Source organism: Typopeltis vanoorti, chromosome 15 (assembly GCF_054136105.1).
Source record: "Typopeltis vanoorti isolate ZY-2024b chromosome 15, IOZ_Tvanoo_1.0, whole genome shotgun sequence".
Classification (NCBI taxonomy): Eukaryota; Metazoa; Arthropoda; class Arachnida; order Uropygi; family Thelyphonidae; genus Typopeltis; species Typopeltis vanoorti.
This window is the reverse complement of record NC_143563.1, coordinates 91,429,017-91,447,212: the sequence shown is the minus strand read 5'-3', so window position 1 is coordinate 91,447,212 and position 18,196 is coordinate 91,429,017. Positions and strand designations below refer to the sequence as shown.

The 18,196-nt window shown below is 32.9% G+C and overlaps 1 protein-coding gene across 5 annotated transcripts in view; it reads left to right on the top strand.

Annotated features, from left to right (window-relative positions):
• Positions 1-18,196, top strand: part of LOC150098968 (uncharacterized) — a 172,110-nt gene that overhangs the window by 66,756 nt on the left and 87,158 nt on the right. For 4 of the 5 annotated variants that reach the window (XR_016549444.1, XM_090404613.1, XM_090404611.1 and 1 more), the window contains one exon: positions 12,827-13,132. The exons of the other annotated variant lie outside the window; for it this stretch is intronic. Coding sequence is in view for 3 of the 4 variants with exons in the window: in XM_090404613.1 (XP_090260739.1) it covers positions 12,827-13,132 (306 nt within the window). In the remaining variant the exon portion in view is untranslated. The remainder of the gene's footprint in view (positions 1-12,826; positions 13,133-18,196) is intronic. 5 annotated transcript variants of the gene reach the window in all.

The window sequence follows — 18,196 nt, the reverse complement described above, 5'->3', positions numbered from 1 at the left end:
CTCTCCAAGGGAGATTATCTCGCTATTTCAGTGATTTATACTGTATGTGATCATCTTTTATTAGATAATCAAATTGTCAGTATAATCATCTTAATTATCAGAATGGTAAAAGCAGCAAACAAAGACAATAGAATGAGGCAAGGAAATCTTGAGCCAAAGCAGATGATACAAAGGGGATTCCAGGTCTCGATAATCTTTGGCATGGGACCTGAAAAGTGCATGCTTCACCTTTCTTTATAGAAGGCATTATGTTTGATATACTGTGGAAAGTTTAGGTGTACTCTAGTCAGAGGATAAGAACATATTGAATGTTGTGATGGTGCACATCTTCGTATTAAGCTGTTGACAGTGTTTTTATGGAATTTTGTTGTATATTTTTTTGGTGTGTGTGTGTGTGTATATATATGTATATTTATTTATTTTTGCTGTGTTTTTGATACTTGACATCTTTATTTCATGTTTTTTAAATCACAGTAACACTAATTTTTTATGGTGACTTTGATGTTAAAACATAGGCAAATTTATGGAGTAGCAGCATGCAGTACATGTTGATGGCATGAGAAGTGTAGATGATGGTTTTTCAGGAGTAGATGTGTGAGTGAGTAGATGAGTGTGCAAGAAAGGATTAAGATAGTTCAGGATATGGAAGGTGACATTTAGGTCTGTGTGTGTGTGTGTGTGTGTGTGTGTGAGTCATCCGAGAAGTTGGGTCAGTGGGGCTAGTTTTAGAAAGAAATGAGCTAGCGTACATGTTTACAAATGGTAGAAGTATTCGAAATAAGGGAAATGAAATTGTAGCATTATTAGTTCATTCACCCAAAAACTGTTGGTATAAGTGAGACATGGTTAAACGAGGATTACATACTGACAGGAATAGAGATGGAGGGATATGTAATCTTTTGTGAATACAAAAAAGACGAGGCAAAAAGGGTGGAAGAGTATTATTTGATGATGGCAGAGGAGTTGTATCCATCTAGGCTGGAGATGCAAGGAGCAAATACTGACAGCGGTTTTGAAGCAGTATGGCATGAAGTGGAGGTGGACAGGATGAAATGTTTAGTAGGGTTTTGCTATAGAACTGATAATGTGGAAGGCAGTGAGAAGGAAATGTTTAGGCAAATTGGTCTCGCTAATAAGAAAAGGATGATCATTAATGGCAATTTCAATTATGGTAATATAGACTTGAACGAAGAGAGCATTAGGAACTAAAGAGAATGAATTTGTTGAGTTTTTAAGGGATAACTACTTTAAGCAGTAAGTAACAGGCCACACGTGGATCCGAGGGTCTTGGATTTGATTATCTCATCAGAAGATATTGTAAATGAAGTGTCACATCTTCCTCCAATTGGTGAAAGTGATCACTTGAGTGGTGGCCAGCCATATCAGGACTGCTGCGAGAAAAGGTGTGGTATATAACACTTCATAAGGCAGGTGATTATGACAAACTCCGGAGTAGGAGGTGGCTTGCAGAGCTATGAAATGAGGAATTGGATGGGAAGGAAATCAGTGCTGCTTGGTCTCTGTTCAGGAACTATATGGCAGAGGCAATGACTGAGTGTATTCAGGAGATTAAATAAGGTAGGTGTAAGATGGATGACTGAAGAGGTGAAGCATGCAATTTTGAAGAAAGGAATTGTGGAGGTGTCACAAGATTAGTGGTGATAAGTACAGAGAGCAAGCAAGGAAGGTGACTCACTTCGTAAGGGTAGCAGAAGTGCAATATGAGCAGCAGTTAGCAAAATGCGGCTAAAAGGAATCCTAAGGAATTTTTTCGATATATGGCCAGTAGAAGGCAGGATGATGATGTTGGTCAGTGATAATGGGAGAATAATAAACAGAGGATATAGTAGAGATGTTTAATGAGCAGTTCATTAAAGTATTCCATCCTTGTGATTGTAACATAATGCAGAACTTGTACATTGAGAATGGGAAAGGAATCAATGATGGTGAGTGAGCAGGAGGTATATGAGGAATTGAGTAAACTTTATGTCAACAAGGCCATGAGACTTGATGATGCATCACTACATGTCTTGAGGGAATGTTCCAGGAGGTTAATAGCTTTAACACACATTTTTAAAATGAATTTTAGATTATCCCAAGTTCCAAAGGAATGAAAAGATGGCAAAATTGTTCTGCTTCATAAAGGAGAATAAGACTAAGGCTTCATATTATAAGCCAGTTAGCTTGTCTGGAGTTGTGGTCAAGGTGTTGGAGAAGCTAGTGAGGACAAAGATTTAGAACTTGGATGACAGCAGCAGAATTCTCTTTAACAGACAGCATAGGTTTACTAAAGGAAGATTATGTTTTAACAATCTGTTTACTTATGTTAACAATGATGATGAATACATTGGACAAGATGGGACCTAAAAATATACAGTAATATATTTATATTTTGCAAAGGCTTTTGATAGATTGCCACATAAGTAATGAAATTGGAACAGATGGGATTGTATAATAGATTAGTGTGTTGGGCTGGAAATTGGCTGCCTGATAAGCATCATCAGGTTGTGTGTGTGAGGGGAGTGATATCCCAGAAAAGGAAAGTCACTATTGGTGTGGCTCATGAATATGTAAATTACGTTGGAAAGGGTTTAATGGTGATATACACCTGTTTGCAGTTGATGCAAAATTGGGGAGAATTATGAGAAGTAGAACAGATGTAGCTTTGCAAGAGGACCTAAACAGACTGTCTGAATGGGCAAGTGTGTGTGTGGGGATGTCAGTTTAATGTACAACAGTGTAAGGTTTTAAAATTTGGGAAGCAAAGATGGGATGCAGAGTATAGGATTGGTGGTGATATTTTGGAGGAGATGAAAGATCTGGGGGCAATGGTGGATAGGTACTTGAAATTTCATTGGCAATTTTGCTTAAATTATGAGGATAGCAGCAGATTATGGGAATGATGCGGAGAACACTGATGTGAAAAATAAGGTTGGTATGATTCCATTGTTACAAAGCTTTGATCAGGCTGTATATGGATTCTGTGCACAGATTTGGTCAACTGGTTTTCAAAAGGATGGAGTTGTTGGAGAGGTTTCAGAGACGATTGACTGTCAGTTTTTGGTCTCTGGTGGAATATGAGGTCATATTGAGAGAATGCAAATTACAGAGCCTAGTATATAGAAGGAAGAGGGGAGTCATAATGCAAAGGAATATGACTGCGCACTAAGATAGCTACTCCACCAAAACACCAATGCCATGACCTTTCCTGCTGATGGAACCAACTTTGTCTTCTTGACTAATTTTGACAGTAATATATCAGAACACAGAAAGATAAGTAAATAATTATTTATTGACTTATCGCTCAATAAGGACCATCTCCGGTTTTGTCCTTGTGTACAACAGTGAAATTGAGTAAGGTAGGGTCTTCACTGAGTTTTAAATGTTTCCTGCATACATGAACAGATAAGCTTGTGTTTCTGGACCATAGCAAGAACAACTTCCTCTCTTCTGTTTCTATGTTGACTAGGCTGCTAATGCTTAATTTCAGGCTTAATCTCATTCAATTTGTCAGTGCTTCCTACCATAAAAACTGTCATTGGATAATTAGCTTTGATCTTATAAACTATCTAATGTCTGTATATGGGAATGTGGATTTTTCATAGAATATCTGGAGATGGGAAGAATGAGAGGCCACCCTTGGAAGCTGTATAAGACAGTGTAAGCAAAGGGGGTGAGGACTAATTTTTTTGTACGATGAGTGATGGGTGATTGGAATTTATTGCCTGAGAGTGTGGTGAGTGCAGAGACAGTGAATACATTTACGAGGGTGATCTGAAAAGTTCTTGGACTAACAATGAAAAAACGAATTTATAATTTCAAAATTATTTTTATTTTTTAACATAATCTCCCTTAGGATTAATACATTTATTCCAGCGATGCTCCAGTAAGACTTGCAAAATACCCCTCTACAGCTGCAATCATCTCTTGATTCAATGAAAATGGCTGACCAGCAAAGAAGGGTTTTTAGTTTTGGGAAGAGATAGAAGTCAGAGGGAACCAAATCTGGGGAATAGGGTGGATGTTCCAGCTATTCATAGTGCAGATCCCTTAATTTTTCCATTGCCAAAACATATTTGTGGACAGGTGCATTGTCCTGATGAAAGATGATTTTTTTTTCTTCTACAAATCAGGTCTTTTCTCACAAATTTTTTTTTTAGTTTGGTTAAAAGATTGGAATAATATTTCCCGGTTATTGTTTTATATGACCTTTCCTGCTGATGGAACCGATTTTATCTTCTTTGATGCTGAAAACTGGGTTCTGTCCACTGTTTTGAGTGTTGTTTGGATTCTGGTGTTACTGGAATCCGAGTCTCATCCAAAGTAATAAATCGATGCACAAAATCAGTTTTATTCTTGTTAAAATGCTTCAATCATTGTTCAGAGATTTTCATGTGAGTGCGTTTTTGATCTGCTGTGAATAAGTGCGGCACTCATCTTGTGCAATCCTGCAATCCCTGTGTTCTGACTAAAATTTTTAGTCAGAACACAGGGATCAGGAATTTGATGTCTGTCATTTAGCGATATATTAGATTATCTTACATTTCAATTTTAGCGACTGCTAATTTAGAAAAAATAAAATAAAGGATGACTTTTAATCGTATAATTTTATTTAATCATTTTATATTATTTAAATATATAATTGTATTATATATGTAAACATTTCACTAGTAAATTAATAATGCATTATTTCTTGTAATTAGCAATTTCTTTAGTAATGTTTATAACAAAGAGATTTTTGTATAGTAACAGTCTGTCACAAACTGTTTAATTGCAATATTTATTAGTAAAAAAAGTCTCACCTCAAATTTAGTTTTTATTTCTGTAACTTAAAAAGCTTGAGAAGAAAATGTTGAACTTCCTGATGGAGGTGTTCACACTAATAAAGGATATAGTCTTGCTTACTCAAAAACGTTGATTTTACGCTTGTTTCACCATCATGTTATTTCTTGGCTACATGGTAGTATGTTTGTGCGAAGTTTGTATTTCCAAAGAAGTTTGAGATATAGTGAGAGAAAATAGAGTGAGAGTGGTGTTGATTAGAACAGAATATGTTCTGAAAGTTGGAAGTTTAGAGGAGAAATATAGATTACAGGAAAGGATGGTTCTTAGTCAAAAAAGATGGAAAAGAGCATTATGAGGAAAACGAGCATTTCTCTCAAAATTAACGTATTTCTTTTGAAAGTAGCTAAGTTGGAGGGTAGATAAGTGATAAGAATTATAACTTTTCCGAAGTAATGGACAATTCCTTTTTAATATGTTAAATAGCAAACTTATTCTAATTAAATGTTGCGAACTGAAAAGTGATTAACTTTTTTGTGCTCAAGGATAAGGAAGTTTCAAGAAGGGAAAAAAGGAGACTTTAAGATTATCCTTGTATTCCAAAGAATTAGAAAGAACTGATATGTTAGAAAAGATATGGAAGAATTATTTTATTCAAGAAGGGTTGCACACAATTTTTTTTTTTTTTTCAAAGAAAAAAAAAACCTATGAATTAATTGTATTTCATTGGCTATTATTGAGAAAGGAAGAAACTGTGCTTAATAAGTTTGAAGTTAACTGCTTTTATTTGTGTGGTCTCATTAAATCCTGTGATCTTGAAGAAAAGAAATCTTGTGGGATGTTTACTTTTTGTGTTTGATAAATTGTGGGTCCTTTTTTTCTCTAGATTATAAGTTTTATTTATAATGAATATTTGTATATTAGTGCTTGTGAAACAAACATTTTATACATATGCTGTTACACCCATGCAATATTAATGTAAATTTACATTAAAGTTTGTTTGTAAATAAAGATATTCATTTTGAATTTACTTAGTCACTCACTCCATCTCTTTAATTCTTAAATTAACTTATTTTTATAATAATATCCTGGATCTGAGTCTGTGTTATTAACTGAAAACAAAATGTTAATGAACCACTCTAGTATACCAAATACTGAGAAGCTAGAGTGATTAGAATGTAGGGGAACTAAAATTTTTCTGTGAAGCAACAGATATAGCACTATGGATGAAATGGTTAGGACCATATTACTTCAACAAAACTGAGAATATGATCTTGAAACATAATCATTCACTTTCTCATAGTACTTCACATTAAGTATAGTACAAAAATCATTGAACTTGGTCTTTTTCTTTATTATTTATTTAATAATAAATAAATAATTTATTTAATAAAGAAATATTAAATAAATAAATAATAAAATAATTTATTATTTATTTATTTAATTTATTAAGTTTTATTTATTAGTGCCTTAAAGCTTTTCAGACTCATTAACTACTTTATGAAAAAACACAATCTCTAAATATAGTAAAAGGTCTTGTTGCAGTATGTATTCCTTACAAAATATTTAATACAGGGTCTTTACTTCATTAGTTATATCGGAGTTCTTTCCCCTTGCCAAAGGATATTCATCAACAGGAAGTTAATATATTGGATACTAAGATAATATTGAAGGATGGAGTTACTTTAATCTTTAGTCAAGCGATTAAAGTTGTTGAAAAGTTGCTTCTTGCTAGATTCCCGTGATTTTGATGTAAAGTTACTCACAAGGAGTTAGTTTTTCCTGGCGTTTCTAGTAATGCCTTTGATATTTTGTCAGAAGCCTTTGCATGCAACTCCACTTTGAAAGTTCTTGAACCCATTTCTTCTGATTCTCCTAGATTTTTTTTTTTTTTTTTAAGGCAGAGAATAAAGATCTCCCCTCTCCCCCACCAGAATTTTGGAGTGAGGGGATTTCATTTAGGGATTTGTTATGCAAAATTCTTAGTGCAGTAACATTAAAGCATATAAGTTGAAAGTAATGAATTGCATGAATACCTTTAAGATGAAATTGGGTGATTATCTCAGACAAATGCAGAGAGAGCATTCAGTCATGATTACATTTGTGAGTCTGTTTCTTAACCCCTGTACCAATGTACCAATTAAAAATCGGAAAGCGGTCATTTTTCTGCCAATTTTTTGGGTGAGGGTGATTTGCTGGATCAAATTCATCATTATTTGAAAAATAATGATGAATTTGTGCAAACACAAACGAAATAGCTGATACACACCGTTGGCAACTTTTCTCGGCTGAAAGGAAATGCACAAGATTGTCTAGTGTCTATATTCGATTGTATTTATATGTGAAACTAAAATTCAAAATCAATTTTGGTGCAATAAACAAAAGATGTGTCACAGACGTCTTTGTATGTTAAGGGGTTAAGCATTACTTAGATACCTTTTAAGCATGCAGATATGCTTAAAAACTAGGGCAGTATTTGGAAGCAGAGATTATTAAACCTAAACATGTTAGTAGAATTTTCTCGCTTGCTTTTTTTTTTTTTTTAATTCCTAAAGAAATCAAATGATCTTAGATTTCTCCTTGACCTAAGTAAATAACTGTAAATAAGATCACTTAACTAAATTGATTATCTGACTTGCTAAGGTCACATTACCTGAACTCTTAACAATAGAGGAGTTCTTTCTTGACTCCTTTAGATGGTATCAGGTTGTATTCAAATATCAGTCTTAATAGTGGTGGCTTCTACTAGATTCATTTAAAGTAGTCAAATCATTTGGATGAAGTTTCAGCTTGGTAGATTCCTTTGGGGAGCTCAAAGCTTGGCATGCCGTTATTTAAGGCAGAAAGTGCTTTAGGACAGAGAGATAACATTGACAGTATAGGAGTTCTGACAGATAAGATTCATTTGGAGGAAAATTGTCAGTAGGAAGTTAATAATATAAAACTTTTTATGTAGTACTATCATAGTATCTTGTACAATTCTTGAGAGCATCTATCAGAAATTTAATTACCTTTCTCACATCTTTTGCTCTTTCCTAACTCAAGGCACTTGATTTTGCTGTTTTGAAGTCATCTAATTGTATTTCATCTTCCCCAGCAGTCCATCTCATTCTCCCTGAGGATTACAAAATTTAGATAATACCACTTGAAGATTAGTTGTCCCTGAGTGAAATCCTCCCCCCTCCACTTATATCCACATGCATGTGGTCCAACAGCAGTGTCTCCAATCTCCCACGCACTTCACAGTCCTCTATCTTAGGATTTTATTCTCCCTTTGAATTTACCCCTGATATCCACAAATTCTATTCTTCTTTCAACATGTGGTATTCACCTTACTGTTCACTTTATCACCTGTCTCTTTATCTCTGTTATACTTTAGTAACAAGATTGCCATTCTTTCTCTTACCTCTCCACCTCACTACTTTCAGAAATACTTGGATTTTTTCTACCACATTATCTATTTTTCATCAGTCATTTATGTCAACTAGCATAACTGTTTCTCTTTGCTCTTCAACTTTTCTACAGCTTCATCCAGACTGTGAAATACAATCCTCCCCAAGGCAGATATGCTTAATACTTGTTAACACAGCACCATTGATGAAGAGGAAATGTTTCCATAACTTGGCTAGTGGGGGCAGAACAAGAGGTCATCCCTGGAAGCTGGGTAAGGGTGTGGTTAGCCAAGGTGTCAGGACTAGAATTTTTTGCTTGGAGAGAGTGGTGAATGAATGGAATGGGCTGCCTGAGTCATTTGCAAAGTGCTTTGTCTGTTAATGGCTTAAAGATGAGGTATGATATTGTATTGATAGTTTGAGTCTCCCACAGTGAGTCTTAGAACTTTGTGGAGGTGCCCTTGCAATAATAACAATATCCCTTTTTTGGATATAATGTCCATTTTTGTTACACAAGTGTTTAATTATATATATATATATATATATATATATATATATATTTTTTTTTTTTTTTTGCAGAGGGAGGAAAGAAGGAAGGGCTTCTTTTGACAGCTAATTTCCTGTTTGATTCAGATGCATATTTCTTGAAATAACTTTTCATATCATTTTCTGTAAAGTTTAGAAGTCATTTCCACTATGAAATATGCTGACGTTAACAATTCAAGGTGATTTTAGTATAGTGAAGTATTGCACAATCCTCTTGAATTGTGAAAATTGACTGATGTAAGGTATGGCTGCATAAAATTTGCCCCACATTTTATTTAATATGAAAAATGATTTATTATTGTGAAACATAATATGAAACAATTCTCTGCATGTATGGTTTCACATGTGTGTTGGTAGATAATTTTTCATGTTAAATATGCTAATGTTCAAATCTTTGCAAGTGTGCTGTTGATAAATTACCAGCCATTGCTTAAGGTGGAGATGCTTCCATTCAAGGTCATCTGTAAACTTCTCTTTCAAGTTCTCCTCCTCATTTTCAGTTTAATGTAGGTGTTTTGGATTGCATAGGAGCAATAGTAAGGAACTTTATTCACAGTGAAAAACCAGGTAGTGTCTGGATATAGAATAATTCACAACTGCATTTCCAAGTGTGATTTCTATTATTTATGCAGTGTGCCATTGGCTATATTTCAAAGGGCACATTTATCAGTTTGAGTGAAATGATGATAAATGTATAATGAATTCTTATCAAGTAAGTATATTAAGAATACTCTGCTTTATGATGAAGCAAAAGCTGTATAATTTTCAACTTTTTAAGCACTATGATCTGAATGCTATATGAAAGCATTGATGATTTCATATAGCATGATGATCATGATTAATAGCACATTTGAGTTATATTAAACAAAATGTTACATTTTGTGAAATATAAAGAATGATTAATTCATTTTAGTAAAAATTTTCTCCTTGATATACATGTTTTAGAATCTGTTGTTGCTACTCCCTTTTGGTAACTAAAAAAATAAGATTTAAATTATGAATTAATATTACACTGGTTAATTTTCATTATGATTAATCACTAATTTTCAGTAGTCATTTAACAAAAAATGTTAAACATCTTGTAGAAAATGACATGATAAATGCATGTTTGTCACTCATTGCTAATAACAGTTTTTGGTGCATTTTTCTCAAATGCAAAATCTTTTGTATTTTCTACTGGAGATTAAGTTATTTTGAAAGAATGTTGTTTTCCCAGAATGCTAACAGGAACATATTTGTTTAATAAATTACAAATTATCATATCAGAGATTAGGTAATTTGTAATTTCTTTTATCAAAAATAACATTATGAATTTTGTATAGTATTAGAAATAGATATAATAAATAGACTGAATATCCAGAAGGCTTATAAAGCTCCTTTATTATATCCTCTCATCAGTGATATGTACTGAATTCTTGATGGCAAATTTGCTTTTCATAAGGGGGTGGGAGAAACATTTCTATTATTTTTGTGACTTAGAATGATCTTCAACTTAGTAGTTAGACTGATACACATTTGCAGTCTTGTAGCATTACGTAAATTAACCCATAGTTTTTTATAATCAAACATTATTTCTATCATTAAGCTATGACTATATTTTATTCCTCCCCAGTCATTCATGTAGAGAAATATCTTGTTCTGCTTTTTAATCGTCGCGTTTCAGTAGAAATTTGAAAAGAATACCTGCACATATGATCTCTATTTCATTGCCAACATGTGATAACCAAGTTTCCCATCTGTATGTAGTCAATTGTAGATTGGAAAAAACATGCTAGCAATCAAATGTTATAATTTATTATAATAGGGAATGTTTTATTATTGTCTGTATAAACATTAAAAAAAAATCATCAAATTTTATTTTCTTGTAACTGTTTAGTAGAGTGTCCTACTCAATAGTTGCAAAGCAGCCAGCATACATAATGCAGGCATAATATATATCTTATACAACACTTTGTACTTTCTTTCATGCATTTCTGTTATTTTGAAGAATGGACTATGAACATTAAAGACTGCTGAAAATCTCCTTACAAACTGCAGGAAGAGAACCACTAAAAAAAATATCTTCAGACTTAGTGGTTGGTTACCCTAACCATATCATGGGGAAGAGATTTTGACAAAATAATTTCTTCAAAATATGATGACCAGTAAGGGAAATATGTCACTGAGCAGGAGAAAATTGCATTAAGTGAACTGGATGGTTTGTGATTGTGAAACGATTCGCAGTCAGTGACAAACAGTTCTCCAATGATGTTTGTAAAATTTCATAAAATAATGAGATAAAAAAACATATCACAGAGATGACATGCTGTCAAGGAGATCTGGATGATCAGTGGAGGTTACGTTAGTGTTGACCTTTGTACAAGACCAATAGCTGATACTTTTGCACATTATGTGTGATTTTGTCTTTCAAATTTGCCAAGTGAAGAACTTGGTCCTGATACACTGTCTTTTTAAGGGGTCTGGTGAATGTTGTAGTTTTTCATAGAAAATGGTCCATCTTGCATCAACTTTGCTATGTTCAGGCACCCTATTTGCTGCAGGATGACAAAACTGCTCAACATGTCCCAAGAATGTGCAACCGTGACCTTGCATGTCACAGGTCTGGTTCGATGGTTTTTCTTAGAAGAATTGCCTGATAATGAATTTGGCTGTAAATCTTAGCCATATTGTGTTAGCAAATGTAAGAGAACTTGTTGAAATGCATGGGGATTCTTTGTAGCCCAGACGCAGAGTTTTGAATGCTTACTGCTTCACAAACATGGCAATGTGCTTAATCATTTCATAGGATGTTCCAAGGCCAATCCTTGTTCACTGCCCTGGATGCCAGAAATGCCAGTGCAAATGCTTGGATGCTGGCATCTCCTGTTTGCAACTCTTGGCTGTGGATGACTATGCAAAGTTCTTCATATCATTGTATATGGCAAATCTAATTGTCTTGCTTTGGCACATGTACTGCATGAACCTACAGCATTCTCATTTGACTGTTCAACAACTACATTTGTAACGTCTTCAGTAATTTGTGGAATTTCAGATTTACACACTCTTTCTAGTTGGACTGTCACACTGCATTTGGTGTCATTGGACCTTATCAAAAAGTTTTTTAGGTGCCTGTACTCGCAAAGTGCTGCAGCAGCTTTTTTATTTCCTTCTATTCCCTTCACAAGCAAGGCATGTTCAGGCTAAGTGAGACCCATCATGCAAGTCAAATGACTGTAGAGACAGTCTTGCTCCTTCATTTATACTGTTCTACAGCTCATGTAATATGTAAAATTGATTAGCTTTTGTTGCTCACAGCACTATATTTTCTCTATTTTTTTTATTTCTCAACTAATTTTTTTTTTGTCAAAATCTCTTCCCAATGATCTGGTTAGAATACCCACCAAGTTTCAGTAGTTTCGTCCACTGGTTCTCTCTACAGATTGCTCTAAATGAGATACTTCGATTTGGAAGACTGTATATTAGTATGCTTGAATTAACATTAAATAATAATTGTATAAATATAATATAATATGGATTAGTTGACTTTTAGAATGATAGTTTTGTTACGCTATCATTCTGAATGTGTGTGCTGTACAGTGGCGCACTCAGGATTTAATCTTGGAGGGGGCCGGACGCTCAGGATTTAACCTGGGAGGGGGGGGAAGTTGAGTGGACGATTTGCGGATACAGACTACGCATCGCATATGACCTATGACTGAGCATCTGCATTGATCACTAATTCATAAGTAGTATAGAAATAGAAGACACGGCACAACATAAATAAAAAAATGAATTTTAATTAGGAAAAGATTTTTGGAAAATTTTCTAGTGTTTTTTCCTTTTCTTTGGGGGGTGCCCGGTCCCCATGCCCCCCCTTCTGGGTGCGCCACTGGTGCTGTAATTATAAATGATGCTGTTTTCTATAATATCAAAATACATTTTTAGCACATGAATTCTAGTTCATCTCATTTCAGTGTTTTTTTTTTTTTTTTTTAAATAAATCTCATCGCATTAACACAAGAAATCTTTAATATTGCATTATGCTCTAGATATATAATGATATTGAATAGATGAATGAAGAAATTTCCCTTCGGTCATCAGCAGTTCATTCCTTGGTTGTCCCTTAGCTCAAGACCAAGAAGGGTACAGCCACCGAAGACACTCAATCTCCAAAGTAAAATATTTGTCCACAGTCCCCAGATGGAAAAGGTTGCAACGAAGATGTCTTCAATAGAATCTATTGGTGCTTGCTCCTTGAATGTAGAAGGAAGTGCATCATCTAATTCTGAAATTCAGGATTTAACAGTATCTGAAAGGACACTGCAGAGTTCTAGCATAGTTCTATCTAGTGGAGGTTCAGCATCTCATAGTGGAACAGAGTTGCCAAAGGAAGGAACAAATGGACTTGCTCCATGTGAGGAAGAAAAGAAGAGGTTTAAAACTCACATGTTCCTATATTTGTGTGTTTTGTTTGGTTCATTTCATTGGGTTTCTTTTTCTTTTTTTTGTTACAATTTTGCATAAATTTTATGGATAAGAATTTTATCTTGCATTTTAATATTTTTTAAAATTTTGCATTGCTTGAATAACTCAAGTTATTTGTGTGCTAATCTACTACATATTTTAAAGAGTTTATTCATTGTTTGTCTGTCTGTCTGTCTGATCAGTAAAAATCTTTAAGTGATAAGGTCTAGGACTACCAAATTTGATATACATCTCAACTTTTTATTTTATTATGTTTAATGATAATTTTAAAAACAGAGCAGTGCACAACTGCTCAGATTAGCACAAGAGCACAGTTTGTTTGCCAAGATGGTCGCTGACCTTCGATAGAAGATAGCACAATAATAAGAAGAATGATAATTTTGCTTATGATAGATAGTAAACTTATAGAACATTTGTGACATTATAGGCTGAATTAGATAATCCAAAAATCTTCTTTATAAACCAAATATGATCTTCAGGTCATCAGTTGATAGTATATTGTTATACTAGATGATGAAAATCAACTTCAACTTTGTAGATTCATCAATGTCGCATTGGGATTTTAACTTATAGCTCAAGAAATAAAAGATCAGTTAGCAGGAGCAATCACCTAAGCTAGGATTTGAAAATAACATTAGAGGTCTATCCAAATGGTCAAATACCAGATGTAATATCAGTCTGAAATACTAGATGTATATGACATCATTATTTAATGTTAATGGTTTGTAGAGTTCTTTGTCTCTCTTAGCCCTCATGCTATAGATTTTGTTTAGCCTAATATTAAGGAATGGGACTGCAAATTTGATATATCCCTTTGTCATAATCTCAAGCAGTGTAAAAGTTTGGTGGAGAACTTTATATTTTTGAAATTCCTAAGCATTGTCAAGATTAGTATTTTAGTTTTTGAACAACAGCATGAACTTGACATATTTAAAGTAACTTTCACTTCTTATAACCAAAAATATATACATAATTTTATTCAAAAACTCCTATATTTATGTATGCAACTTTTTACAGTTGCTCCTTTGAACTTTAATAGTGTAATCATATACTTCAGTTGTGACCAAGACACAAACTAGTATACATGTGATTTATGATTCATGTTTTGAATGTAGTTAAGTCTGTCTCCCTGGAGACGTCCATATAACGTCAGATGAAATACAAGTTTTTGAATAAAATTCTATATATTTTTTGTTACATGTATAAGCCATGAGTTATTTAAAAAAAAATTGCTTTAGACTATTTTCATATCTGAAAATCATGAAGAAAAACTTACTGTTTAAAAGAAGGAGAGTGTATCATTCTGTATGTGCATAAAATGCAAACCTCTAGCCCATTAGTACCATGAGTGGGTTAAGGATTAGATAATCTAGAAGCTTTACTTTCATGCAAGGAATGTATTTCATGGTTTGACAAGGAGAGTTTTCTTGGAAAGAGTGAATGCACAGACTCGTGGGGTAGTAGTTGTAGTAAGGATTAAAATAATAAATTTGATAAATGTAATAATTAAAGAAAATTAATGATAAATTTACTACTAATAAAAGCAGTTGGATTATTCAGTTGTGTTTCAATGTTTATATTGGTTGATGAAATAGATAGATACAAAGTTATAACAGTTCTCAGAGTACAAATTGATTTTCTGTTTTTGTATCTTACTCTGTGCTAAGATATGCTTTTGGTGGTGGATTGTAGGGTGAAGTTTATTAGAAGGCTCGAAATGGCTTGAAAAAAGTGCCATGTTTAGTCTTTAGTGTAGGGTTTCTGGATGATTTAACCTAGTGTGCTGTAGGTTTACAGCTTTTGATGGGGGAAAAGTAAAGTATAATTAGTGATTCTATAAAATAATATATATTATATAAATATAAAATATATATTTATATAAAACGCTATATATATATATATATATCATGCATGCATGCGCACACATATATACTAATAATATAAATAACTAATATATAATGTACAAAATAGATGTAAAATATTTATCAAATATAGATGTTATAATAAAGTATAACCATACATTCCATGGCCATGGAATGACTTCCAAAATTAATGTAAATAAGATAAAAGATTTATATAAAAATTATATAAATTTATAGTTATAGTAAAAATGCTATATATTTTAGAAAACCAACCTTGTCAGTAATGTAATATTTTCAATTGAAATGAAGCTGTATCACTTGATGATAAATGTAATAAATAAATAAGAAACAATAACTGTACAAATGAGATATTAATAAATAATACTTTAAAATGAATAAAAATTAATATACAGTAATGGAAAAAAGTGAAAGAATAGATTACAATTATAAATTATAGAAATTTATAATTATAAAATTTGCTGGCCTGGTTGTTAGTGTACCTGCTCTGCAACCAACAGACCTTGGGTTCAAATCCTGCCATGGCTGTTTGATTATCTTTAGGTAGCAGATGAATTTCATTGTCTGGTGTGAGACCACTTCCATGTTTATTGGAGGCCTGAAGTGTCTTGAAAAAGTTCCATGTTTGGTCTAGAGCAGGGTTTATGGATTATACAAAAAAATAAATGAAATATATATATATATGTGTGTGTGTGTGTGAAATTGATAAAAATAGAAAAAAAAATCTGTAGCCCACCCATGGTATGAAATGTATTATAGGGAATTAAACATTTCCTGTTCTGTAATAATTCATAAGTTCTAATTCAGAAAACTATTTTCTTCGTTGCACACAAAATTTGTATTATCAGCTTCCTTCTCTAAAGCAGTTGATACAAAGAAAAATGTTGGCGATCTAAAATTCACAGTAGGAAATGATTACCAGACATATCTCTAGTAAGGAAAATTTGGACAAAAAAAAAGTGCAGAGCTAATAATAATTGGAAGAACCTTCTGGATTTTTGTTTAGAACATGAACTAGGCATTACTAACATGTTTTGCCATAATTATGTACAAAAACTCACATGCAGAAATGATACAAGAAATGGTCTCATTGATTGTTATTTTTGATATATAGTGATATTTTCATGCTGGTTCAGGACACAAGAGTATACTGGGAATCTGAAATAAGTAATCACCACTTGGTTTTGAGTAGAAGAAAATTGAATATTATATTGAAAAGAAAAGTATCAGAAAGTTTTAAAAATAATCAAAGATGAGCAGCTTTCAGAAGTGAAATGTGGACTGAAATACACAAATATCATTCAAGAAAAAAATGAAAGCTTGAAAACAAGAACAAAACTTTGGACATTTATTGGCAGACCTGAAAAGTACATTGATTCTGCCAGGCCAGAGAATTATGTGGTGAGGTGTCTGCAAGGATAGAAAAATCAGAAGTTCATGGTGGATTCAGGAAGTAAAAGAGGCACATTCAAGGAAAAGAAAGCATATTGACACTTCCTGACAAGTAAGGTCAGTTTGTGCTCTTAGAGAATACAGAGAAAAATGTAAAAAAGCAAAGCACTGTGTAAAACTAGCTAAACAGAATTCTAGGGAAGTGTTTGATAAGAACATAGAAAATAAATATTAGGTAGGTGGCAAAATATTCTAGGCTATTTGAAAAAGCTTACATGGAGGAAAGGATATTGTTCATCATCATCATCTAGAATATTTTCTAGATGATGATGATGGAGTAATTACTTCAAAAGATGGTTAAATGAAACAGGCAGTGACAGAACCGACAAAACACCCAAGAGGAACATAGAAATACGTGTCAATACATAAGCCATCAAAAACCTGAAATATGGTAAGACAACTGGAGTTGATGATATCCAGTGGTGAGCTATAAGGGGCTCGTGGGGGCTTGTCTGAGCCCTTGTTAAATTTTTCTCAAATTTGTGAGTCCCTTGTTCTTTTTGTTTACTTTTTTATTAAAAAAAAAAAAAACCACAATTTTTTGAAATATATTAAGCAACAAACTCATACGGTAACTTAACAAAGTGATTTTATTAAATAAAATATTATAGTTACTGTTTACTACCATTTTACAAATAAGAATTCACTTTTAGTAATCACACATAAATAAATAGGACTATAAAATAATGACCCTTGATTGGTATCATTGATTATCACTTGAAGTATAAAAACAAAAGAGAAATATAACGTATTTCAATATTATTGTGTTTAGATATTATTTATACATTGTTTGCCATAAAAACTTCTAGTGCAACAAAACAAATTTATTTTGTTTATAAAAAATGCAGACTATTGCATATGTGCGATATAAAAGATTTTATTCTTATTATATTTTGATAGTTAAAAAAATGTTTATCTTATGTAAGATAAATTAACACAGATAATTGTGTGCAAATATTTCATGTTTAGATCATGAAATATTTGTTTAAAAATGATAGCCTTTACAGGTTGATTGTCCCCTCATACTTTTTGATTAAGCAGTAAGCAAGCTGTATTAATAAAATTTCTTGTGTGAAATACAGCTTTGTTTTGCTCTACGATACGAGCATTTTGTTAAAATTTCCATAGCTTATCACTGATGATATCCAACTAGAAATGCTCAATTATGGAGGTATTAAAGTTTTACAGTGGCTACAGTGCATAATTCAGAAGGCTTACTGAGAAAATCAAATTCTAGATGATTGGAGCAAAGCTCACATAATACATATCTATAAAAAGGGAAATAGAACATTTTGAGAATTTGAGGAATTTCCCTTCTCCCTGGTGAGGTTTTTGCAAGCATACTTGAGAAAAGGCTAAGGAAAATTGTGGAAGGCAAGGCAAAGCTTACTGACAAAGAGTTGAGAAATCATGGGAATATAACAAGGATCTATATCTAATTTTGTAGATCTGGAAAATGCATGTGACAGGTTGCCAAGAGAAAAGATACGTTTCAAAATGTTATAAAATTACATTATGTCTAGCAATACATTGTCCATATTTGAGCTGTAAGCAGTTAGAATTGAAGGAGTGGTATAGGAAGATGATTTGATGTTAAATCAGATAGGAGACTGTTGTAATAAATTTGGTATGAAAATCAATAGTAAGAGAAACTGAAAGATAGGCAGGAACATTGAAATC